The sequence below is a fragment of the Oncorhynchus mykiss genome, chromosome 10 (genome assembly GCF_057628025.1).
Source record: "Oncorhynchus mykiss isolate SJ-2025 chromosome 10, ASM5762802v1, whole genome shotgun sequence".
Taxonomy (NCBI): domain Eukaryota; kingdom Metazoa; phylum Chordata; class Actinopteri; order Salmoniformes; family Salmonidae; genus Oncorhynchus; species Oncorhynchus mykiss.
In genome coordinates, this window is record NC_143031.1 from 52,724,943 (window position 1) to 52,751,237 (window position 26,295).

The 26,295-nt window shown below is 40.0% G+C and overlaps 1 protein-coding gene across 3 annotated transcripts in view; it reads left to right on the plus strand.

The window, feature by feature from the left end:
- Positions 1 to 204: 204 nt before the first annotated feature.
- hmbsa (hydroxymethylbilane synthase a) overlaps positions 205 to 26,295 on the plus strand; it is a 32,140-nt gene continuing 6,049 nt past the window's right edge. The window contains exons 1-5 of one of the 3 annotated variants that reach the window (XM_090187092.1): positions 205 to 250; positions 21,236 to 21,289; positions 25,324 to 25,396; positions 25,736 to 25,785; positions 25,949 to 26,004. In XM_090187092.1, the coding sequence (XP_090043218.1) occupies positions 209 to 250; positions 21,236 to 21,289; positions 25,324 to 25,396; positions 25,736 to 25,785; positions 25,949 to 26,004 (275 nt within the window). In that variant the 5' untranslated portion in view covers positions 205 to 208. Of the gene's footprint in view, positions 251 to 7,113; positions 8,606 to 20,933; positions 21,134 to 21,235; positions 21,290 to 25,323; positions 25,397 to 25,735; positions 25,786 to 25,948; positions 26,005 to 26,295 lie in introns of those variants that run through there. The other 2 variants (XM_021618998.3, XM_021618997.3) reach the window with 2 other exon arrangements.

Genomic DNA, 26,295 nt, shown 5'->3' on the forward strand with positions numbered 1-26,295 from the left:
ATAAATGCAGCTTTCAGTCTTCTTCGTAAATTTGTAAACAAAATAGGTATTCTGGTCATACAAGAACAAACTAATAAATTGAAGTACCTGAGTATTCCGAAAAATAGTAACTTGATGATTGTTAGGTAAAGTTAAACAATAAGGAAAATGAGAATACCATAGTTGAAACCATCAATCTGTTCCTTCTGGTGAGATTTTAGGGAGGAATATGGATTTCTTAAACGTTGATGAAGCCTCGTCCTCCGACGAAGTAAGTAGCCTTTCCCTCATTTCAAGGTAATCTACTATAACTTGTTTTCTCAATGCATGTTAGTTAGCAATTTTATGAATACAACTCCCATCTTTTATCAACATCAGGATTTGAGAGCACTAGTTAGCTCCAAAAGTGGTTTTAGCTTTGACTGCATGCTGACAGTGAATTCAGAGCCATTCTGGCTAGCTATACTACAAACATAATTTTACCAGGTTCCTATGAAGCAATTGTATTGACAGTCCAGCACAACATACCCAAGAGTTTCCTGATTGGCAAGGGGTAGTTTGTATTTAATTATTTTTAATTGTGTATTAGAAACACAGTTTGAGATCATTGTGAGGGGATTTCGCCAGTGGTTGAATTGGGCTTCCCGGGAAAATGTTATCCGAGGTTGCAAGAGTAACCAAGGGTGACGGGGCTTAGCGAAGAGTACATTTTCTTCTTCACGATTGGCTGTTCCCTCCTGATGACCCAAATGGACATGACTTCAACAGGAGGGTTCAGCCAATGAAGTTGGAAGTCCCACCCATTTGACAACATTAAAAAGCCCTCAATGGCGCTGCCCATGCTAATGGCCTTTTGGCTACTAGAAGACTCTTATTCTCCATGATCTGGTCTACTTACTGTAGTTCATTGGGCTTGTTTTGAGTGGTAAGGCTGAAGCAACCGACTGCAGACGAAAGTTGAGGAGTGAAGTCGGGGGAGGTGCATCTACAACAACCGAAAGTCAGACCATAACCACATTTCCCTCCAGTTTTTTTTTTATACGAGTAAAGTCACGACAGCTGTGATGGAAATGGGTAGTGTCAGTACAATTTTATATTTGCAGACAGATCATTTGTTTGTTTGACATGGTGGGATCTTTTTGTCAGTAAAATGAATTAGGCTATGTGAGAAATGGTGGAGATGCCTTTATGCGCAAATATTGATATAAAGACCATACTATCGAAGTAAACTTTGTGAATTGCGATGGTATGGTGTGTGGTCCTCCCACTACGACTCGGTAAAGCATGCAGTTTATTAGGCTACAGATTAAATAAGTTATGATGACCTTCACAGGGTGGTGAAAGTGCACAGTGATTTTGATGCCTTTTTCCAATAGATATTGAGGGTCTTATTCTGGGGATGATGATCGATGCTTGAATGCCGTTTGACCCAGTCTTTTTGACGTCATGAAAAATGTCTTGTATTGGTTGTGATCTGGTTTTTGGTTGAAATCTGATTAAACTGCTGACCAGTTATCTGAATGTTACTCAATTAATAGACACCAATTTATATAAACATGTGCATACTCTTTGTGGGCATAGAACCATTACAATTATTAAAATTGGGTAATGTTCTTTTTCAGCAGGGTTTGTATGCATGGTTCAGTTTAGCACAGTTGGCAAACAGCTGGCCAGGGCCAACGTTATGGGCAGGCCTTAGGGGGCCTGGCCCGCCCTACCATACCCCCTTGCCCATCCAGATAAAATATAAAAATATTGATCATTTATTTGACCGAGACGCACACCGACAGAAAGAAGCATCAATATCAGATAAAACATCCGATCGAGCGAAACAGCGCCCCTCTATCTCAGTATGTGTAGACCATGTATCTGATGCAGTCTGGACAAAAATAGTATGGCTGCTGCCCTATGTACATAGACATGGAATCACTGGTCACTTTAATAATGTTTACATACTGTTTTACTCATTTCATATGTATACTGTATTCTTGTCAATGCCATCCTATTCAGCTATTGCTGTGTGTATGTATACATACATACATACACACACTATTGTATCCTACATATATACTAAATATTCTATCCACATACTGTCCATAATGTCTATACATCCCATGACACACATACATTCAGTGCCTTAGGAAAGTAATCAGAACCCTCGACTTTTTACACATTTTATGTTCATTTTTTCTCCCTCAATCTACATGCAATACCCCATAATGACACTGAAAAAAACAGGTATTTAGAAAGTCTGTCATTTGGAAAGGAACACACCTGCCTATATAAGGTCCCACACTTGACAGTGCATGTCACCTAATAATCCCCAGTTTACAATTGGCTCATTCATCCCCAGGTCGTTGCTGTAAATGAGAATGTGTTCTGTCAACTTACCTGGTAAAATAACAGAAAAAAAAAATAATAATAATGTCAGAGCAAAAACCAAGTCGAAAGATTTATGTGTAGAGCTCAGAGACAGGATTGTGTCGAGGCACAGATCTGGGGAAGGGTACCTACAGTGCCTTGCGAAAGTATTCGGCCCCCTTGAACTTTGCGATCTTTTGCCACATTTTAGGTTTCAAACATAAAGATATAAAACGATTTTTTTGTGAAGAATCAACAACAAGTGGGACACAATCATGAAGTGGAACGACATTTATTGGATATTTCAAACTTTAACAAATCAAAAACTGAAAAATTAAGCGTGCAAAATTCAGTGAGGATCTCTGAATGATCCAATGTTGACCTAAATGACTAATGATGATAAATACAATCCACCTGTGTGTAATCAAGTCTCCGTATAAATGCACCTGCACTGTGATAGTCTCAGAGGTCCGTTAAAAGCGCAGAGAGCATCATGAAGAACAAGGAACACACCAGGCAGGTCCGAGATACTGTTGTGAAGAAGTTTAAAGCCGGATTTGGATACAAAAAGATTTCCCAAGCTTTAAACATCCCAAGGAGCACTGTGCAAGCGATAATATTGAAATGGAAGGAGTATCAGACCACTGCAAATCTACCAAGACCTGGCCGTCCCTCTAAACTTTCAGCTCCTACAAGGAGAAGACTGATCAGAGATGCAGCCAAGAGGCCCATGATCACTCTGGATGAACTGCAGAGATCTACAGCTGAGGTGGGAGACTCTGTCCATAGGACAACAATCAGTCGTATATTGCACAAATCTGGCCTTTATGGAAGAGTTACAAGAAGAAAGCCATTTCTTAAAGATATCCATAAAAAGTGTTGTTTAAAGTTTGCCACAAGCCACCTGGGAGACACACCAAACATGTGGAAGAAGGTGCTCTGGTCAGATGAAACCAAAATTGAACTTTTTGGCAACAAAGCAAAACGTTATGTTTGGCGTAAAAGCAACACAGCTCAACACCCTGAACACACCATCCCCACTGTCAAACATGGTGGTGGCAGCATCATGGTTTGGGCCTGCTTTTCTTCAGCAGGGACAGGGAAGATGGTTAAAATTGATGGGAAGTGGATGGAGCCAAATACAGGACCATTCTGGAAGAAAACCTGATGGAGTCTGCAAAAGACCTGAGACTGGGACGGAGATTTGTCTTCCAACAAGACAATGATCCAAAACATAAAGCAAAATCTACAATGGAATGGTTCAAAAATAAACATATCCAGGTGTTAGAATGGCCAAGTCAAAGTCCAGACCTGAATCCAATCGAAAATCTGTGGAAAGAACTGAAAACTGCTATTCACAAATGCTCTCCATCCAACCTCACTGAGCTCGAGCTGTTTTGCAAGGAGGAATGGGAAAAAAATTCAGTCTCTCGATGTGCAAAACTGATAGAGACATACCCCAAGCGACTTACAGCAGTAATCGCAGCAAAAGGTGGCGCTACAAAGTATTAACTTAAGGGGGCTGAATAATTTTGCACGCCCAATTTTTCAGTTTTTGATTTGTTAAAAAAGTTTGAAATATCCAATAAATGTCATTCCACTTCATGATTGTGTCCCACTTGTTGTTGATTCTTCACAAAAAAAATACCGTTTTATATCTTTATGTTTGAAGCCTGAAATGTGGCAAAAGGTCACAAAAGTTGAAGGGGGCCGAATACTTTCGCAAGGCACTGTATATACATAGATATTTCTGCAGCATTGGAGGTCCCCAAGAACAGTGGCCTCCATCATTCTTAAATGGAAGAAGTTTGGAACCACCAAGACTCTTCCTAGAACTGGCCTCCCGGCCAAACTGAGCATTCGGGGGAGAAGGGCTCTGGAACTCTGACAGAGTTCCAGAGTTCCTCTAACGAGATGGGAGAACCTTCCAGAAGGACAACCATCTCTGCAGCACTCCAACAAATCAGGCCTTTATGGTAGAGTGGTTAGACCGAAGCCATTCGTCAGTAATTGACAGCCCGCTTGGAGTTTGCTCAAATCAAATGTTATTAGTCACATGCACTGAATACAACAGGTTTACAGTAAGTAAATGCGTACTTACAAGCCCCAACAATTCAGTCTAAATATGAATTATAAAAGGAAATAAAATAAGTAGTTAAAGGGCAGCAGTAAAATAACAATAGTGAGAATCCACTTCCGGAACCCCTCGTTGGAGCCCTATTCAACAGCAAGCAACACTCATTCAAAAGAATGCATTGAATCAAATATGTTTACAACTAACCCAAGATGGTTAATCTGTGTCGTTTACAGTGGGAGCAAATTAAACATAGTGGGCAGAACATGCAAGGAGGTGGCTAAATCAAGAGCTAGCGAGATCCTATTGGCTCATTGTAGCTTGTATTTGCATATTTCCGTTAGGGAACGTCTCCTCTGTGAAGTCTGTGTGCACAAACTCAATTCGACCTTGCACTCCTTCTAAACAATTTTTTTTTTTACACTTTGGCAAAGTGTCAAGTCTATAAGACTTAGTGCAGTGTGTTTGTAACAGATTGTAGTTTTGGGAATAGAAAAATGTATTGAGATCAGATGTTTCATTGTTGACAAAATCTCCCACTACCTACGACTGAACTTCCTGTCACTACCATATTTGGTGGTAAGAAAACGTTATTCTTCTGCAGTGGGCTTTAATGGTGGTGGGCATCCAATATGGTGCATTATCGTCCGCAACTGGACAATAGTATAAATCCGTTACACTTTGTGATACAAAATGGAAGAAAAAAAAAAATGTATAGAAAAAATATAAACACCCTTCCAACTAACCCTACAGTCATTAAAAAACCCACTACCCCATCCCACTACTTTGACCCTATCTGCTCCTGCACCACGCCAAAGGCCTGGGTGGACAGGACACCATCTCAACACACTCTATAACTCTTCTGAAGTCAAATCTCGTACACCCAAGTACAGTTTGGCCTATCCCTCTGTGCTGGCACAGATCTACTACTCACAGGGTCCCTCTCAGGATCTCACCCTTGAGCCATCTTCCTCTACTTTCTTGACTGCCTCAGCATAAAACACCTTCTTCACTTCTGACCATGGCCATTTCAACCTGCCTCTCTCCTACCAGACACTTCCGATCCCTAGCAACATGGTTACCCCTTCAGATGACAACTTTTCCCACAGAAACTATGCAATCCTCTCTCCAATGCCCTCCTGCACACTTCCCACATTTTGGAATCTCTCTCCTACACACAATCGTGGCACCTGAAACACCGCAGTGGGATTTGGCACAAAAGCTCCAACCGCATAACTTATATATCCTAACATGACTTTGTTAGGTAAAGAATCAAAACTCAAAAGGACAGACTGACACCTCCGTTTCACCACGCTCCCCACAGAGTCTGTGTCGCACCAAATGATGGGCATTACAAATACCAGGAATCTTCAACTTCAGTTGCTCCACCTTCACACTTAACACTACCCCAGAAATCACTCCTTTCAATGACCTTTAGTCAAGTTGCTTGGCACAGAGTGAACCATCTCCCTTATTTGACACATCATCTCCCAAATTCAGATTCAACCGCTGCTTTCCTCATTCTCTTCTACCTCTTCTTCCTCCTCCGAAATCAACCTTTCCGTCTCCCTGTTCCAATATTCCTCTTCTCCGGGCTTTGCTAGCAGTGACATACCGATGTAACTCCATCTTCAGCTCTGTGCTGAGAAAACATTATAAACAGATGCATCAGCTTTATAGCCCCTGTGACGTTTCTGGGTTTCCCCTTCTGTATTTGATTGAATCTTCTTTGTTGGGGTTTTGCAGCGGACTACGTCCAAAAAGTTGTATTGCCGCCACCTACTGTGCAGCAAAAAAATATAATAAAATAAAATATTAAGAAAGAAAAAAAACTCATTAACTACCCCAAAATCACTCAAAATGCTCCCGCCATCTGTTAAAATTAATTATCCAGGAGCCTGGGAGGGCCATCACATTTTCCGTCGCCAATAACCCTTGCAGATTTGAATTCCTGAAGCCCGAGATATTTTTCCTCCGCATCCAAAGATTTTGCTTCGTCTTCCTTTTTATTTGACCCGTGCAGTTTATCATAGTTGCAATGAATGCCACAAATCCACTTTCTTCACATGTAGCATATCCGGTGCTCTTGATTGATGGATATTCACTGTGGGCTCTGGTACATCCACTACCATATCTTCAACACTAGTGTCACTAGCTCCCACAATAATTTTGATTGCCTACACATAGCAAATCTGATGGACCACCCTAACTTTTGTCACCTCAACCTCCTACTTTCTTTAGCCTGTCGCATGCTTCCCAGTCTAAACAGTTTGCGCATATATTATGCCAATATTTTTTGAAGTTATTGTCCAAATTTTTGTCTATTCCCTGCACACACACACTTTTTTCTTGACACAAGTTGAAGCTTGGTTGCCAAAGTCTACGCCCCTTCGGTCGGTGATTGGTCAACAGTACTACTCCTTGTAGGAATGAACTATGGAAGGGGATTCTTCAGTGAAGTGTTTGTTGTCATTCAACAAGAGACTACTAGTTTTCATGCAGATTTTTTCACTTGAGAAAAACTGCTCCAAACATCTTTGTTAGATTGAAAAATTCCTTGATTAAGACCTCTTTGGCAAAAACATACATTTATTACAGATTTCTTGATTTATCTTAGATAAATTCAGATTATTTTGAGGAAGTGTTATGGCTTTGTTGTTGCTACAGTAGCTCAAACAACAGTAATGTTGCTGTTTTTTTTTTTTTCATTTTTCAAGCGAAGGTCTTTAGGGAGATATTCGCTTCACTTAGCCAAGTTCTGCTAGAAGTAAACCAACCCTATGTATGAAAATGCCTTTACAGGGCATTCCATGAACTCTGAGTCATGATCCCCACCACAATTTCATCACGGCCATGGGGGTTAGGCCCCCCAGATAGCATATAAACACGTCATAAGCCATGATAAAACATTTGTTTATTGGAAATTTGCTTTAAAACTGCAAAATGTTCACAATGTGTAAAATAGAACTAGATTAACTATAAAACTGTGGGGGGGGGGGGGGGGGGGGGGCTTGCTCAGACCTGCAAAACTGTGCCCATGCCAGTGTGACGGGCACTAACCACACCGGGGATTCTTGTCGCAAGGGTATCCAACAACACCCCAGAGATGACTCCTTTAACAGGTGCTCTACTCCGGAGTTCAAAGCACTACACAACTCTTGTGATGCCCACACACGGGTTGAATCAACATTGTTTCCATGTCATTTCAATGAAATGGTGTTGAACCAATGTGGAATAGATGTTGAATTGATGTCTGTGCCCAGTGGTCACTGCCTTCTTCCTCTGTTCCTCAGACACACTATTAATCAGGACAAGTCCACTCGTGGTCACACTGACTGAGCCCACTTTTACCAGCACAAGATTCACCTTCTTCGAAACCCCCAAACTGATATCCCAGATAAACATTTTTATCCAAAAATCGCATCCAAACAAGAAACAAAAACTTGTCTGACACACATTCATCATCCCCTTCAGTTTAACACTTTCTTATTTTCATTCCATTCTTCAACACTGTTTTCCAATTAATCTTCTCCAACTCCACTCAACTCGCTTTTCGTTTCATTATCGACATCCAATTCCGCCATGATTCTCCGAAAGTGCATTGAATCCAAATGACACAGACTTATTAACTAAGTGCACTGCAACCCATCAGCCATCATCTTATTTCCCAGGTTTACCCATTACAATAAACAAACAAAACAGTCATTATACAAATAAATGTGTTTACACAAGACTGTCAATTGAAATAAGTAGCTAATGTTCAATACAATATATTACTATTAGCAGAGAAACCATTGTCCGTGTATAAATATTATGGGAAAGATGCCTTTTATATAGCTACACTAGTTATGAACTACATGCCATGCTATCAGTAAGAAAAGTAGGCCTATGCCTTGGGTCTCTCAACTATGGTGAGCAAAGAATCACACGGACAGACAGGACAGCGCTGCCTACATAGTCTAACTCCCTTGAACGCGCCACATAACTACACTCGCCACGCCTCATTTTTACTCTGACGGAAATGACATAGTCGTCGAGGTCACTGATCCAAGGTGGATTGGAATTTGACATTCATTTACAATTTCGTTACGATAACAGCATATATATTTTAATGATTTTGAACACCATTTTGATAACATCTCTGGGCAGTTTGTTTGCGAGGAGATGTCTGGTGAAGTTCTAAACGCACAGGTAAGAATCTGAGAGTACGGTGCACGAGGAGTTTAGTTTTTGGGACAGCCTTCATTGAACATCGATTGGTGGAAAATTACATAACACGCGCTGCTATTGGCTAAACAAGTGAATGGGTATTTGTTATTGGCTCCTCGGGGAGGAAACGTTCAAGAAATAATCTACGCTGCGATTACGTACTGCCGAAAGATTTCAGAGTTATAAAAACATGTATTCCTCTGAAGTGGTTAGTTCTCGTTCAATTAATCACTCCAGATATATATCGCACATAGACTTGTTTCTGTGTAGCTAGCCAGTTAATAGCCATATAAAAGACGCCGCCCTGGGTGGTTAATATGCAGCGTCCGACAAATAACTGCCGAAATGTTTTTGGGGAGGGGTACTTGTTTATGAAAATCTAGTTATTTAAAGAATCCGTGATCCTATAATTGTATAATTTGTGGATACCTGTATAGAAACAGTCTGACCCGCATTTTTCTCCAAAACGGCACCTATAACTCTGATGTGGTAGAATACGCGTTTTTCGCTCCGTCTAGCACAGCAGCTAATTTGGAGAAGGATGCTATTCCGGGCGTTCCTGTATGTGGACGTTGCCGCATTTGCAGGAACCCTCCCTTTATACCTGTTATATATTGGTAAATGTTAAATTAGCGGGAGGCAGGGACGCTCCAATATACGTTAATGCAAAAATAATGTTTGATTCCAGCTGCGACAACGGTAGTAGGCTGGACACATTACATTTTTAACAACGCTTTTTTTCTGATGACTGATAATTTTTCTGATAAATGCATCCGCCATGGAGCTCAGTTTCATAATATAGCCATATGTCACAGCTACTTGCCATAGTTGAAGTAATCTTGAAAAAAGCAGATGTTATTTTAGGGCGTTAACCCTGTAGATTTACCTCGGGTAATTTATTATTAACACTGTTACGGCTACTTGGTGAGCAAGCTCACTGTTGTGGTAACCCACAATGCTGGCGCATAGCCCTCAACCATTAAACATTTTCTGGTCAAGGTTAACCACTTCTTTTTAAAGAAAAAGTTGTAAAACCTAAACAAAACGCATGTCCCTGTCCTCTTCTTAAATATGTGGCCGATTTTAAACAGACAGAGTAAAAAAAATAAATTAAATAACTTTTTTGGTGATTTGTTTCCAAATCGCTGCTGAGTAATTGTATATGCGTCAATCTGTTCATTCTTAGGAATCTAGAGGTCGAGCTCATTGATTTGTAAGATTTGACGCAATTAACTCGGATTATGAGTCTAGCAAGTGTCGCATGACTATTTTGACAATATTTCGGAATACTCAGGTCCTTCAATTTAGTTTGTTCTTGTATGACCAGAAAACCTATTTTGTTTACAAACTGACGAAGAAGACTGAAATCAGTATTTATCTTTTATGTATACAGTAACTAAGATACTGTTTTAAAGGGCATACAGGTCTGCTCTGACTTTACACGGTTATTGTTCTATTTAGTTATTAATAATTATTTCCAAGTGAAAAAGGTCTTAGGAACATGTAATATATACAATGTAAAACATTTTTTATTCACATTTTTTTATGATCAGTTTTCATATGCACTTAAAGTAATAGGTACCCTTTTATTTAAAATATTATTTTGTATTTTATATCTCAGAATAGTTCCTGATTACACTAAAGAGGGTGTTTAGTCTCTCTTACAAGAACCCTTGTCTTGAACATAATTTTCAGTTGAGTTGAATTTCAAAAGCTGGATAACGTCTAGCTCAAAGTTTATGGAATAAACTATTTTCACTTTAAATTGACTTAAATGGTGCAGATCTCTGTTCCTTGTCGTTTACTGCTCCTACGTTTTTGACCTATCCTACTAAAGTTAATACTTTTATATGATCTTTGTTGTTTTGTCTTTGTCTATAGTTTCTCTTAATGCTAGGGGGTTACGAAACAAAGGGACGCGCAAGGCCTTATTTTTATTTGCTAAACAATTTCAAACAGCTTTTTGTTTTTTTGCAAGAGTCTCACTCAATTTCGGCTGATGCAAATTCTGGAGGTCAAATCAAATTTATTTGTATAGCCCTTCGTACATCAGCTGATATCTCAAAGTGCTGTACAGAAACCCAGCCTAAAACCCCAAACAGCAAGCAATGCAGGTGTAGAAGCACGGTGGCTAGGAAAAACTCCCTAGAAAGGCCAAAACCTAGGAAGAAACCTAGAGAGGAACCAGGCTATGTGGGGTGGCCAGTCCTCTTCTGGCTGTGCCGGGTGGAGATTATAACAGAACATGGCCAAGATGTTCAAATGTTCATAAATGACCAGCATGGTCGAATAATAATAGTAAGGCAGAACAGTTGCCCCCACAGTGGGGCAACAATCTTTGGCACTCCCATGGATCTGAACGCTCCGCTGGTGTCACTACAATGAAAAATACCTTTGGTGGTAATATTCTACACTCGGAATATGACCCCTTTGGTCACTTTATTTGTCTTGTGATCAGTTACAATGACAGTACGCTCATTACTTTAAACTTCTACGGGTACAACACCAAACATGAGAATGATGAGTTGCTTGAATCTATAGGGAAACATATACTTCATTGGTTATCTAAATTTCCCAATTCGTTATTATTAATAGGAGGGGACTTAATTCAACTGATAGATGGCCCCAAGGTAGGCCAACCAATCAGAATTTGGATTTAATACTTTTTATTGAAAGATTTGATCTTACTGATATATGGAGAGAGGTTTCTGGCTGACAGATCATTCACTTGGAGTAACAAAACAGGTTCCAGACAATCCAGAATAGATTTTTGGCTTTTATCCAAATGTATTGATAGTGTTTTACTACAAATATTTGTACTACTCCCCTCACAGACCACAGGGCCATTTACATTGATATCAAAATATTTACCCCTGATACTAACCTTGGTAGAGCATCCTACTGGAAGTTAAATAGCTCATTATTAAATTATATAGTTAAGTTTGAGGTTAAAGATCTGCTTTCACACTTTTGGGAAAGGGCTTGTGAAGAAAAATCTTATTGCAAGAACTGGGAGCTCTTTAAATTTGAGGTGTCCAAATACCTTAGAAAATATGGTAGTAATCTTGCTAAGACCAGAAGAGCTGAGGAGGAAAATGTGATCTTTCAGATAACTTCCCTTTCTCAGAGGTCCCCAGCCGGCCTCTCGGGGGAGGAGAAGATGGAACTAATTGAGTTACAAAATAAACTGGATAATATATGTATATATAGATTAAAAGCAGAAGGAGCCTTTATTAGATCTAGGAAAAAATTGAGGAGAGAGAATATAATTCATCCTGTTTCTTTAGACTTGAGAAATTTCACTCTGAAAATAACACTATCCATAAGTTAAACATTGATGGTGTTATTACAGATGGCCAAAAATTAATCGCTAAATACTGTAGCAATTTTTACAGAATTGTATAGTTCTATGTACTGTCAGGAATCCACAGATATGTTTTTTTGACTCACTGAATAATGTTCACTCTATCAGTGATATAGAATATAAACAGTGTGATGAACCCATAAAACTTGGAGATTATAGAGTCTATAAAACATCTAAAGAACAATTAATCACCAGGTGTTGATGGAATTACATCAGAATTTTACAAATTATTTTCTGAATAAGTAGCTCCCTTCCTATTTTAAGTCTTTTTTAGAGAGTATTAAAAACAATATTCGCCCTCCTACAATGAGCCAGGGGTTAATAACACTGATACCTAAGCCTAAAAAAGAAGTGCTGCTTAACGATAACTGGCGTCCAATTTGTCTTCTTAATAATGACTATAAGATATTAGCCTTACTACTTGCAAAAATAATTAAAGAAGTCCTGGATGCAATCATTGATGAAACACAGTCTGGCTTCATGAGGAACAGACATATTTCTTACAAGGTCAGACTAGTATTAGACATACTTGACTACTCAGACCTAATAACCGAGGATAGCTTTATATTATTTTTAGATTTTTATAAAGCATTTGACACAGTAGAACATCAGTTCCTCTTCCACTCCCTTGAGAGAGACTTGGCTTTGGGGATTTTTTTCTGTAATGCTATTAAGACTCTATGCAAATGCTAACAGCTCTATCAAGTTAAAATATGGCATTTCATCTAGATTTGAGTGAAAGAGAGGAATTAGGCAAGGTTGTCCTATCTCTCCGTACCTGTTTTTATTAATCACCCAACTTTTTGCAAATTATTTAAATAGTCCTGTACAAGGTATTTCCATAGCAGGTAAAGAAATGATTATAAGCCAGCTGGCTGACGATACTACATTTTTTCGGAAAGATGCTAGCCAAATTCCCATAATGATCAATGTGATACAATCCTTTTCCAAAGCGTCTGGTCTATATCTTAACATTAATACCTGAGCCACTTGTGTGGGTTGTAGACTCCGTCTCATGCTACCACTAGAGTGAAAGCACCGCCATCATTCAAAGTGACCAAAACATCAGCCAGGAAGCATAGGAACTGAGAAGTGGTCTGTGGTTATCACCTGCAGAACCACTCCTTTATTGGGGGTGTCTTGCTAATTGCCTATAATTTCCACCTGTTGTCTATTCCATTTGCACAACAGCATGTGAAATTTATTGTCAATCAGTGTTGCTTCCTAAGTGGACAGTTTGATTTCACAGAAGTGTGATTGACTTGGAGTTACATTGTGTTGTTTAATTGTTCCCTTTATTTTTTTGAGCAGTGTATTTATTATTGCAAGGCAGAACACTTGATAAACAAGCCACATTTTATGTTTTATATTTCAAATGTGGTTTGAACTGGGTGTGACCTAGTAACCTCTATGTAAAAGTCCAGCAATTAGGGTGAGATAGGTGGGGCAGGTTTGAGACTGATCTCAGGAATTAATAAGAAAAATACACTTTATTTCTCAGTCTTTATATGAATTAATAAATTAACTGCTAAATATTTCCAATAGATGGCAGCATAAGACCACTAAGCATCAGGTATAGGCTTCAGCAGCAATATGTTTGACATAAAGTAGCATGCGACCATATGTCCCATGATTTTCTAAAATGATTACTCATTACTTTTACAGTAATATTTATTTGTTTATTTATTTGGGCTCTCGAGTGGCGCAGCAGTCTAAGGTACTATATCGCTACAGACCCGGTTTCGATCCCGGGCTGTTTTGCAGCCGGCTGCAACCGGCAATGAGGCAGCGCACAATTGGCCCGGCATTGTCTGGGTTAGGGGAGGCTTTGGCCAGCCGGGATGTCCTTGTCCCATCGCGCTCTATCGACTTTGGGGGGGGCCAGGCGCATGCACGCTGACTTCAGATGCCAGCTGTATGGTGTTTCCTCTGCCACATTGGTGCAGCTGGCTTCTGGGTTAAGTGTGCAGTGTGTCAAGAAGCAGTGTGGCTTGGCAGTGTCGTGTTTCGGGGGACGCATGGCTCTCAACCTTCCTCTCTCCCGAGTCCGTACAGGAGTTGCAGCAACGGGACAAGACCTTAACTACCAATTGGGGAGAAAAATGGGTAAAAGTAATACAACTAACCTCAACCTAGTATACAGTACCTTTGGAAAGTTTTCAGATCCCTTGACTTTTTCCACATTTTGTTAGATTACCGCCTTATTTATAAAAATGATAAAATAGTTATTTCCCCCTTATTCACACAATACCCCAGGTTTTTATAAATTTTTGCTAATTTATTAAAAATCATACATGGAAATATGACATTTACGTAAGTATTCAGACCCTTTTCCCTTGTACTTTGTTGAAGCACCTTTGGCAGAGATTATAGCCTTGAGTCTTCTTGGGTATGACGCTACAAGCTTGGCACACCTGTATTTGGGGAGTTTTTCCCATTCTTCTCTGCAGATTCTCTCAAGCTCAGGTTTGATGGGGAGCGTTGCTGCACAGCTATTTTCAGGTCTCTTCAGAGATGTTTGATCGGGTTCAAATCCGGGCTCTGCGTGGGCCACTCAAGGACATTCAGAGACTTGTCCTGAAGGCACTCTAGTGTTGTCTTGGCTGTGTGCTTATACTCAATGTCCTGTTGGAAGGTGAACCTTCACCCCCGTCTGAGGTCCTGAGCGCTCTGGAGCAGGTTTTCATCAAGGATCTCTCTGTACTTTGCTCTGTTCATTTTACCCTCAATCCTGACAAGTCTCCCAGTCCCTACCGCTGAAAATCATCCTTACAGCATGATGCTGCCACCACCATGCTTCACTGTAGTGATGGTGCCATGTTTCCTCCAGATGTGACGCTTGGAAATCAGGCCAAAGAGTTCTATCTTGGTTTCATCAGACCAGGTTATCTTGTTTCTCATGGTCTGAGAGTCTTTAGGTGCCTTTTGGGAAAACTCCAACTGGGCTGTCATGTGCCTTTTATTGAGGAGTGGCTTCCGTCTGGCGACTCTACTATAAAGGCCTGATTGGTGGAGTGCTGCAGAGATGGTTGTTCTTCTGGAAGCTTCTCCCATCTCCACAGAGGAACTCTGGAGTTCTGTCAGAGTGACCATCGGGTTCTTGGTCACCTCTCTGTCTGCTACCTGACTGCTCAGTTTTGCCGGGCAGCCAGCTCTAGGAAGTGTCTTGGTGGTTCCAAACTTCTTCCGTTTAAGAATGATGGAGGTCACTGTGTTCTTGGCGACCTTCAATGCTGCAGACATTTTTTGGTTCTCTTCCCCAGATCTGTGTCTCGACACAATCCTGTCACAGAGCTCTAAGGACAATTCCTTTAACCTCATGTCTTGGTTTTTGCTCTGACATGCTCTATCAACTGTGGTACCTTTTTATAGACAGGTATGTGCCTTTCCAAATCATGTCCAATCAATTGAATTTACCACAGGTCGACTTCAATCAAGTTGTAGAAACATCTCAAGGATGATCAATGGAAACAGAATGCACCTGCGCTCAGTTTTGAGTCTCATTTGCAAAAATGTCTTTAAAACTGTTTTTATTTTCATTATGGGATATTGTGTGTAGATTGCTGAGGATTTGTATTTTATGTTATCCATTTTAGAGAAATAGTCAGAAGTTTTTTCATTTTTTTTTCAACAATTCCTCATTATGCAGATGTAATCACAGTTGACACCATCGAGGTGCGGATGTTTATTTTCTACACAAGTTGTTCTTTTTCAGATTCATCCTAAGAACAGATTGTAGTGGTAAAATAAAAAGGGATACATTTTTTGTGACATTTAGGGTAAATGGAATTCTAAGCATCACTCTAATCAGAAGAGGCTTGGCAAAGTTTATTTTCTATGGCCTTGCTCTAGTGTTCCAGCTCAGCCAACGTTCCTTGGACATTTTTCAGCCTTGGGTGAATTTTGACTCATTCTATTGTCCAGCCTACCGGCAGCTAATTATCCGTACACTGGTAGACTGTCCTTCACCCCCGCCTGTCGAGCACTGTTTTCTCGCAGTTCTGTTAAAGATGTCGTGGGCAGGTGTTCGGCAGGCGGGAGCAAAGGACTCTGTGGTAGCTTTGCCAGCTAGTCCTCAGGAGGACTCCGGTACACAGCAGGCTGGAGGCAGGGGCGACATTGTGTGCTAGCTAACTAGCAAGCCAGCTAATACACAGTGTTGCCTTCCTTCTGATGCTGTGCTAGCGGGAGGTGGGGACGACAGGTTGACGGTGTCCTTCACCCCCGCCTGTCGGGCACTGTTCTCCTGCAGCTCTGTTCTCCTGCAGCTCTGTTAACGACAGTGAGGGCAGGTGTTCAGCAGGCGGGAAGCGAAGGACACGGTCTAAAAACACTTTTAAACCTTTTTGACGCAAATTCAAAAGTGTCACACAAGCATGAAGATGAAGTAGTGCCGCTTGGTGGACAACGACTGCCATTGTTAGGGCGGAGAGACACTTTTCGTCATGTAGTGTACGTATGTGGACACCTGCTCGTCGAACATCTCATTCCAAAATCATTGGCATTAATATGGAGTTGGTTCCCCTTTGCTGCTATAACAGCCTCCACTTTTCTAGGAAGGCTTTCTACTAGCAGAATATTGCCGCGGGGACTTGCTTCCATTCAGCCACAAGAGCATTAGTGAGGTCAGGCACTGATGTTGGGTGAAGTCAAGTTCTTCCACTCCGATCTCGATAAAACATTTTTGTATGGACCTCGCTTTGTGCATGGCAGCATTATCATGCTGAAACAGGAAAGGGCCTTCCCAAAACTGTTGCCACTAAGTTGGAACCACAGAATTGTCTAAAATGTCATTGTATGCTGCAGCGTTAAGATTTCCCTTCACTGGAACTAAGGGGCCTGGCCCGGACCATGAAAAACAACCCCAGACCCTTATTCTTACTCCACCAAACTTTACAGTTGGCTCTAAGCATCCGGGTGGGTAGCGTTCTCCTGGCACCCACCAAACTCAGATTTGTCCGTCAGACAGCCAGATGGTGAAGCGTGATTCATCACTCCAGAAAACGCGTTTCCACTGCTCCAGAGTCCAATGGCGGCGAGCTTTACACCTCTCCAGCCGACGCATGGCATTGCGCATGCTGGTCTTAGGCTTGTGTGCGGCTGTTCGGCCATGGAAACCCATTGAAGCTCCCGACTAACAGTTCTTGTGCTGACGTTGCTTCTAGAGGCAGTTTAGAAATCTGTAGTGAGTGTTGCAATCCACCAAGAACAGACCATTCTGTTCTACGATTCAGCCCTCGGTGGTCCCGTTCTGTGAGTTTGTGTTGCCTACCACTTCGCGGCTGAGCTGTTGTTGCTCCTAGATGTTTCCACTTCACAATAACAGCACTTACAGTTGACCGGGGAAGCTCTAGCAGGGCAGAAATTTGATTAACTGACTAGTTCTTATCACGGTGCCACGATAAAAGTCACTGAGCTATTCAGTAAGGCCATTTTACTACTAAAGTTTGTCTAGTGAGATTGCATGGCTTGGTGCTCGATTTTATATACCTGTCAGCAACGAATTTGGCTGAAATAAACGAATCCACTAATTTGAAGGGGTCTGTTGACACCTTGCCTACTTGCTAGCACCAACATAAGGTTGAAGCTAGCGTAGCCACAGATGGAACAATGAGCCAGATGTTTCACCGGATGTATAATTATCCAGTTGGCATTTCCACTCGCCACCAAATATGGTGATAAGAGGAAGCCTAGTGGGAGAAGAACGAGATAAATTTTAGCCAACATTCTGCAAATGTTCTGATCAATGAAACATTTGATCTCAATACGTTTTTCTTGTTCCCAAAATTACACTGAGCAAAAATATAAACACAACATGTAAAGTGTTGGTCCAATGAAAAAATCCCAGACATTTTTGTATTTCTCTCAGATTTTGTCCACAAATTTGTTTATATCCCTGTTAGTGAGCATTTCTCCTTTGCCAAGATAATCCATCCACCTGACAGGTGTGGCATATCAAGAAGCTGATTAAACAGCATGATCATTACACAAGTGCACCTTGTGCGGGGGACAATAAAAGATAACTTTAAAATGTGCAGTTTTGTCACAACACAATGCCACCTGCACAGTCATGTGAAATCCATAGATTAGGGCATAATTCGTTTATTTGACTGATTTCCTTATATGAACTGTAAATCAGTGTATTTTTCTTCAGTTTACCCACAGAGTGGAGTACGTTTTGTAGACTTTACCCTTTTGCCTAAATCAGGGCCTAAAATTAACAGCTGACACCTGGGGAGGTTCACAGTCAAGGCTCAACAGTGCAGCATTTCATACAAATAGTGCGAGTTGTGATTTGTGGCTAAATAAATGCTGCAATATCGGTTTTCAAAGTATTTCTGCCGTTTTGTTTCATATCTTGTAATGCACAAAGAAATCTGAATCGTAACGTTATCCCACCTTACGCAGCAACACTGCCTGTCTGGGGGGCTGTGAGCACTGCTAGTGAAGTGCTAAAATATATGTTTTTAGAAGCAATGCGCACAGGCATAAAAGTTGGTCTAATTTACTCAAGTCTACTAAAGTGTGCCTTTGTCCGTGTATCTTGGATATTTACATTGTTTTGTTCACAAGCTAGCAGAAAGAGACATCGTCAGCCTCTACTAGTGAGATTCTCACAGGCAGACGTGATGACTCGAGTCATATATTTGTATAACTAACGCCAGATAGACCACATCCTGTCTTTTCCAATGGGAGCAAATTAATCACAGAACAAGCAAGGAGGTGAGAGCCTATTGGCGCACTCTAGCATGTATTTGCATATTTCCCTTAAGGAACGCCTACTCTGTGAAGTGCAATAACTCAATTCGCCCTTGCACTCCTAAACAACCCATTTAAAAAAAAACTTTGGCAAAGGGTAAAGTTTACAAAAGGTAGTCCACTCTGTTAGTAACATATTCTAGTTTTGGAAACAGAACTGTATTGACATCAAATGCTTCATCGATGAGAGAATTTGCAGGACGTCGACCCAAATCCATTTCTCCCCACTGCCGGCCACTGGGCTTGTTCTCGCCACCATATTTTGTTAGTGAGTGGAAACCAACTGGGTGCTTCACATTTATATATGAAGTATTCTAATTGTTCTATCTATGCTCAGTCGCCCTGTTACCAATTTAAAGGGGCAGCTGAACATTTTAGTCTCTGAAGACTCAGGTCACAGAATATTAAATCGAGCAATATACCACATTTACTTCTTAATAGTAAGGCATAATTAAGTATGCTCATCCATTTTTTTGTGTGTAATTATGGCAGATTTTTTTTTGTCTGGTAAAAAATCTGAGTGGCTGGTATATTAAAATAAATACATCTAACTGCCACATTGGCTGGAATACAAAACAGTTTGTTTTATACGTTGTTTGGAGTGTAAGGGCGGATTGAGTTATTGCACACACGCACTTCAGAGCAGGCATTCCCTAACAGAAATATGCAAATACATGCTAGAGCGTGCCAATAGGATTTTGCTAGCTCGTGCTTGGCTCTGCCCACCTCCTTGCCTGTTGTGCCCACTTTGATTAATTTGCTCCCATTGGAAACGACAGGCTGTGGTCTATATTGGTTTAGTTATAAAAATCTTTGGCGTGGAAATCTGAATTAACGCGTTCAAAGTGTCTTGGCCGTGAGTATCTAAGGCTAAGTTTAATTTATAGAACCTTCTTAGGAGCATTGTTAAATCGACAAGCTGTTTCCCAAAACCATCGTCACTAAAGTTGCTATTTATTTACTGATTGCCTCAGACTACTCCTAGAACAGCGTCGTAAGATGTTTTTTTTTTTTCAATTCCGCATCACTTTATACGCAGAAGATCTCTGCTCAACATAGAATCAAGCTGTTTGTTTGTCTCTCTGTGACCGTTGATAATTCGGAAACAAAGTTGACTACAATACAAAATTGGCAATGTCTTTGCAATTGAACAAGCAAAGGATACAAATATATTTCAAATGCAAACCGAGATGACTGCATTAAAAAACGAAATCCAGTAGGCCAATAGGCTACATACAGCGCCTTCAGAAAGTATTCAGACCCCTTTTCTTCTACTATATTTTGTTACGTTACAGCCTTATTCTAATATTGATTTAAAAAAGAAAATCCTTATCAATATACACAGATTGCCCAACAATGACAAAGTGGAAACAGAAATGTTTGCACATTTAAAAAAAAAATACCAGATACCTTATTTACATAAGTATTCAGATATTTTGTCATGAGACTCGAAATTGAGCTCAGATGCATCCTGTTTCCATTGATCATCCTTGAGATTCTACAACTTGATTGGAGTCCACCTGTGGTAAATTCAATTGATTGGACATGATTTGGAAAGGCACACACCTGTCTACAGTGCATTCGGAAAGTATTCAGACCGCTTGACTTTTTCTGATTTTTGTCCCAGATGGGTCTATACCCATGCCCCCTGTCCAGTGGCTATGCAAGGTAGCCATCACAGGGGTTCGGGGTCTGGCAGGGAAGCTTAATCCTTCTTCTTTACGCAATCCATGCATTAGGCTAAATTCACAAGATAAACATAGGGCGACTTCATAGGAAGTGTACATAAAATGCCATTATGTGCAGATTTGTAAGTTAACCTTCCGTTTCGACATACAGGCTAGGCCTAGCTGTTACTCTAAAAAAACGAAAAAAGATAAACTAGAAAATTGGAAAAACTATATCAATCTCAATTTTGCAGGGTTGAACATTTTCAATTTTATGAGTGGATTTTTATTAAACATTTTTATTAAACATTTAAAATAATATTATGTAATTCAATTTGAATGATTGTATTATTATTGGATTGATAAGTGTTACATGCACTGACAATGACAAGAAAAAATGCGAAAAGAATAGCCTAAATTCTTAATTTGTCCCTAAATAATACAGTGTGAAGGCTATGTGTAGGCTTACCACACACCACCCAACAACTGACACAATGAATCTGCATTCTTAATTTATCAGCATATGCCAGGAGGGTGGAGGCTAGAGTCTAAGACACTACAGGGCAAGGACACTCATAGCAGTGCTCTTCACATACTCCTCACAGACACATCATTGTAGAGCCTGAGGAAGAGCTCTCGTCTTTTTTCACCCTTACCAGGAAGATCCCCCTTTTTAAGTCACCCGAAAGAATGGAGGAAGGACCTTATAAGTGTGTTAGAGTGAGTGATTTAAGGTTTAACCTGGTACTTGCCTAATAAGCTGGAGTTATTAGGAAGATGGCTTATAAGGAAGTTGATGTATTTTTGTTATTTTCTTAACAGGATGGAAACGGAACAGTGAATCGGGTCATTAGGATGGGGACCAGGAAGAGCCAGGTAAATTCATTCATTCATTTAGTTGTAAATGTATATCATTATAATAATTATTTTTATTCACACCTGCACTGTTGGCGCTCAGAGCTTAAGATTTTCACTGTACACAGCAACTACATCTGTGCATGTGACTAAATAAAAATGGAATCATTAATTGATTCACAAGCTTGTTCAGATGATCTACTGTAGGATATTTGATCACTTCATGTCATTAATATTACTGTTCACTACTTCTGGTCACCAAATGTTGACTTAAAATCATTCAGTCATCATAGTAAAATGTCCTCTCAAAAAGCCCCTGTATTAACCTCCATATTAGTAAGGATTTTTCAGTTGAGAGGTTAGGAAGGGAGGTCAACTTGAAAAGGGTGGGTCTGTGTGTACTCATCTGATGAGAGCTCATCCCTGATCTGTCACCATTGTGATAGTCACACAAGTGTCTGTGGCCATGTGTCACAGATACTGCACAGGCTATATAACTGATGACAATGCATACATTTGTGGTTAACTTGATGTTTATTCATATCCCAATTAGCACATGCAGCACATGCAGCATTTACTCTTCCTTGGGTCCACATAAAACAGAAAATACATGAAAAGGTCAAGAACAGTTATAGATAAGAACGGCCTTAGATATTATTACATTCAAATTAAAAGTAATATATTGTCAAGGCACCAAGAGACAATTATTTAAAAACTATTTACACACTCTTCATGTATACATATTCACATACCTACAGTTCAAGTCGGAAGTTTACATACACCTTAGCCAAATACATTTAAACTCAGTTTTTCACAATTCCTGACATTTAATCCTAGTAAAAATTCCCTGTTTTAGGTCAGTTAGGATCACCACTTTATTTTAAGAATGTGAAATGTCAAAATAATAGAAGAGAGTGATTTATTTCAGCTTTTATTTATTTCATCACATCCCCCTGTTGGTCAGAATTTTACATGCACTCAATTAGTATTTGGTAGCATTGCCTTAAAATTGTTTAACTTGGGTGAATCGCTTCGGGTAGCCTTCCACAAGCTTCCCACAATAAGTTGGGTGAATTTTGGCCCATTCCTCCTGACAGAGCTGGTGTAACTGAGTCAGGTTTGTAAGGCCTCCTTGCTCATACACTCTTTTTCAGTTCTGCCCAAAAATGTTCTATTGGATTGAGGTCAGGGCTTTGTGATGGCCACTCCAATACCTTGACTTTCTTGTCCTTAAGCCATTTTGCCACAACTTTGAAGTATGCTTGGGGTCATTGTCCATTTGGAAGACCCTTTTGCAACCAAGCTTTAACTTGAGATGTTGCGTCAATATATCTACATAATTTTCCTACCTCATGGTGCCATCTATTTTGTGAAGTGCACCAGTCCCTCCTGCAGCAAAGCACTCTCACAACATGATGCTGCCACCCCCGTGCTTCACGGTTGGCTGGTGTTCTTCGGCTTGCAAGCCTCCCCCTTTTTTCTCCAAACATAACAATGGTCATTATGACCAAACAGTTCTGTTTTTGTTTCATCAGACCAGAGGAGGTTTCTCCAAAAAGTACAATCTTTGTCCCCATGTGCAGTTGCAAAACGTAGTCTGGCTTTTTTATGGCGGTTTTGGAGCAGTGACTACTTCCTTGCTGAGCGGCCTTTAAGGTTATGTGGATATAGGACTCGTTTTACTGTGGATATAGATACTTTTGTACCTGTTTCCTCCAGCATCTTCACAAGGTCCTTTACTGTTGTTCTGGGATTGATTTGCATTTCGCACCAAAGTACGTTCATCTCTAGGAGACAGAACGTGTCTCCTTCCTGAGCGTGGTCCCAGGGTATTTGTACTTGCGTACTATTGTTTGTACAGATAAACATTGTACCTTCAGGGGTTTGGAAATTGCTCCTAAGGATGAACCAGACTTGTGGAGGTCTACAATTATTTTTCTGAGGTCTTTCTTGGCTGATTTCTTTTGATTTTCCCATGATGTCAAGCAAAGAGGCACTGAGTTTGAAGGTAGGCCTTGAAATACATCCACAGGTACACCTCCAATAGGCTAATTGACATCATTTGAGTCAATCAGACGCTTCTAAAGTCATGACACCATTTTCTGGAATTTTCCAAGCTGTTTAAAGGCACATTCAACTTAGTGTATGTAAACTTCTGACCCACTGGAATTGTGATGCAGTGATTATAAGTGAAATAATCTGTCTGTAAACAATTGTTGGAAAAATGAATTGTGTCATGCACAAAGTAGATGTCCTAACCGACTTGCCAAAACTATAGTTTGTTAACAAGAAATTTGTGGAGTAGTTGAGAAACGAGTTTTAATGACTCCAACCTAAGTGTATGTAAACTTCCGACTTCAACTGTACATACAGTACAGTTCATTTAGATCTTTAGAAAGAGAAGAGGTGCAAGTTTTTACTGAACTTGCTTTTTGCCACCTCTGGTGGCAGAACATTCCACGATGACATTGCTCTACATAACAGATTGACGCATTAAATCTGTTTTTTTTGTTTGGGTAGCGTGAAGAAACCCATAGTGGCGTGCCTAGTGGGATATGTATGTCTAACTGAAGTGTGTATGTTACTCCTAGGAGCTCAGCTTCCTCAACTTGCTCAATGGTCACACTCGTTATGCACAGCTCCATTGACCCATTTACTGTGTTGGTGTTGCTCATAAAATGTATCATCACTTCAGAATTAGCAGAGAGCCTACTCTAGAAATGTGACATGTTTAAAGAGTATATTGTTCCAAATACTGTCTATAAAGGCAAAATACGAAAGTGTATTTTTTGAGATATTAATATTTTTTATGTTCAATGTGAACATTTTTTTTCAGAATCTAGATATGCTCCATATGTTAGACCACACTATAAGGAGGATAATGACACCAAGATGTTGTCTGTCTTATGTACGATTCACATATCATAACATCTTACAGGAGTCATGTATAGGTCTAAAAAAGGACCTGAAATGGTCACTTTCATGATGATAAAAAAAAAAAATGTTTGTCAAGCATCCTTCCTCCCAATTAAGTTTATATGTGAAAATTGCCAGAACAATCCGAGATACCAAAATATTTTCTGCCTACTCCGGTGTGGACTCCCCCTTGTACTGTACTGATTCAGATGACTGATGATTGGCTAAAGGAAATGTATAATAAGATGATAGTTGGAGCTGTTTTGTTAGATTTCAGTGCAGCCTTTAATGTTATTGATCCTCATTTGTTATTGAAAAAACATCACCTTTACATCACATGGTTGGAGAGTTACAGCTAGCTGCCTAAATAATGCAAACATTTGAGTAAATGAGGGATACAAAGTATATTGAATGCAGGTGCTTCCACACAGGCATGGTTCCTGAGTTAATTAAGCAATTAACATCGCATCACGCTTATCATGTATAAAAATGTTGGGCAGGCCATTATTTTCGCTACCATGGCTATGCCCTCATAGGATGACATAGCCCCCATCCACAGGACACGAGTGGTCACTGAATGGTCAGTAGTTAACTTGTTATTTAGAAAAATAGCATTTACTAAGAAAAGGCAGCAAACAAATTGGATGGCTGTTAGAGACAGCAAATGGTGCTTTACAATTGTATGTAGTGGAATTACTTTAGCTTCCTTCCACACCTGTGGGGACACACTCCTTTTAGGCTTTGGTTAAAGACATGACAAATAGGGGTGGCAATACAGTCTGCTACCATTCTCAATAGTTTCCCATCTAGGTTGTCAATACCAGTGAAATGGAACTGGCTTATCATTATTGATGGATAACAATAGTTCTTCAACCTCTCCCACACTAACTTGACCAAATGCAAAACCCGCTATTGTTTCTCTCATTATTAGATCTTTTATACAAAAATACGATGGTTCACTGTTCAATGTTCACTATTTTTATTTTTTCACATTAATGTCCATGTCGTAGCCTTTATCAAGGAAATTGCCCACATTTGCTCTAAGCAATGATTATAAATCAGTTTCACCTGGCACATCATTCCTTTCATATCTACATAATGTATGTAATAATATAAAATAATGTATTTTTATATTTCAGTTGGCTCGCATCCAGACTGATTATGTGGCAGAGAAACTGAAGACACTTTATCCAGATGTCCATCTTGAAATAGGTGAGAAAAGTAGAGATGCGTAATACAAGAACACTCATACAGCCATACACTCTCTCTCGCTCTCTCACTTTTCCTCCCGCTCTCTCTTTCCCTCCCTGACTCTCTCTCTGTATTTCTTTCCTCTGTTTGTCAGCCTTTCAGTTACTGAACAAATAGTAGATTGTGTTTGGGAGAAGATGGTGTAAAGCATACAACTGTACTGACACACAGTTTACTGTCTTTCGGCTTTGTTGCTCTGACTGTCTTTTAAAGAGAATCTGCTGAAATGGAACTGATGACCTCACTACCACTGTCATTCATAGTCATGATTGTAATACACTACTTTTTCATTCATTCCAGTTGCCATGTCCACAATTGGTGACAAAATCTTGGACACTGCATTATCAAAGGTTAGTTCAGAATAAATAATGCTTGAATTGTATTTGTAGGTTTGAGATCATTGTCAATCCATTGCAGGATGCTATTTTTATTAACTTTATCAGTGCTGTTGGTATGGCAACGTGGCTGGTATGTCTGTATTTAGCGTCTCAAAATGTGTCTTGGTTGTTTCAGATAGGTGAGAAAAGTCTTTTCACAAAGGAGCTCGAGAATGCTCTGGAGAGGAATGAGTAAGTATGGACAATGTTAATGAAAGTATTGATTTGAGTGACACTCTCCTGGTGACAAGTAACAAGTCTGATAAATAGCTCCCTCTGTTGACACAACTCTGAACTTTATCAGATTTCATTGCGTAAGAACACGTACAGGTAACTGCCAAAATAAAAGATACAAAGAATACAAAAGAATATTGAAAGCAAATGCTTCCGTACATGTGTGGTTCCTGAGTTAATTAAGCAATTAACATTGCATCATGCTTAAGGTCATGTATAAAAATGGTGGGCAGGCCATTATTTTGGCTA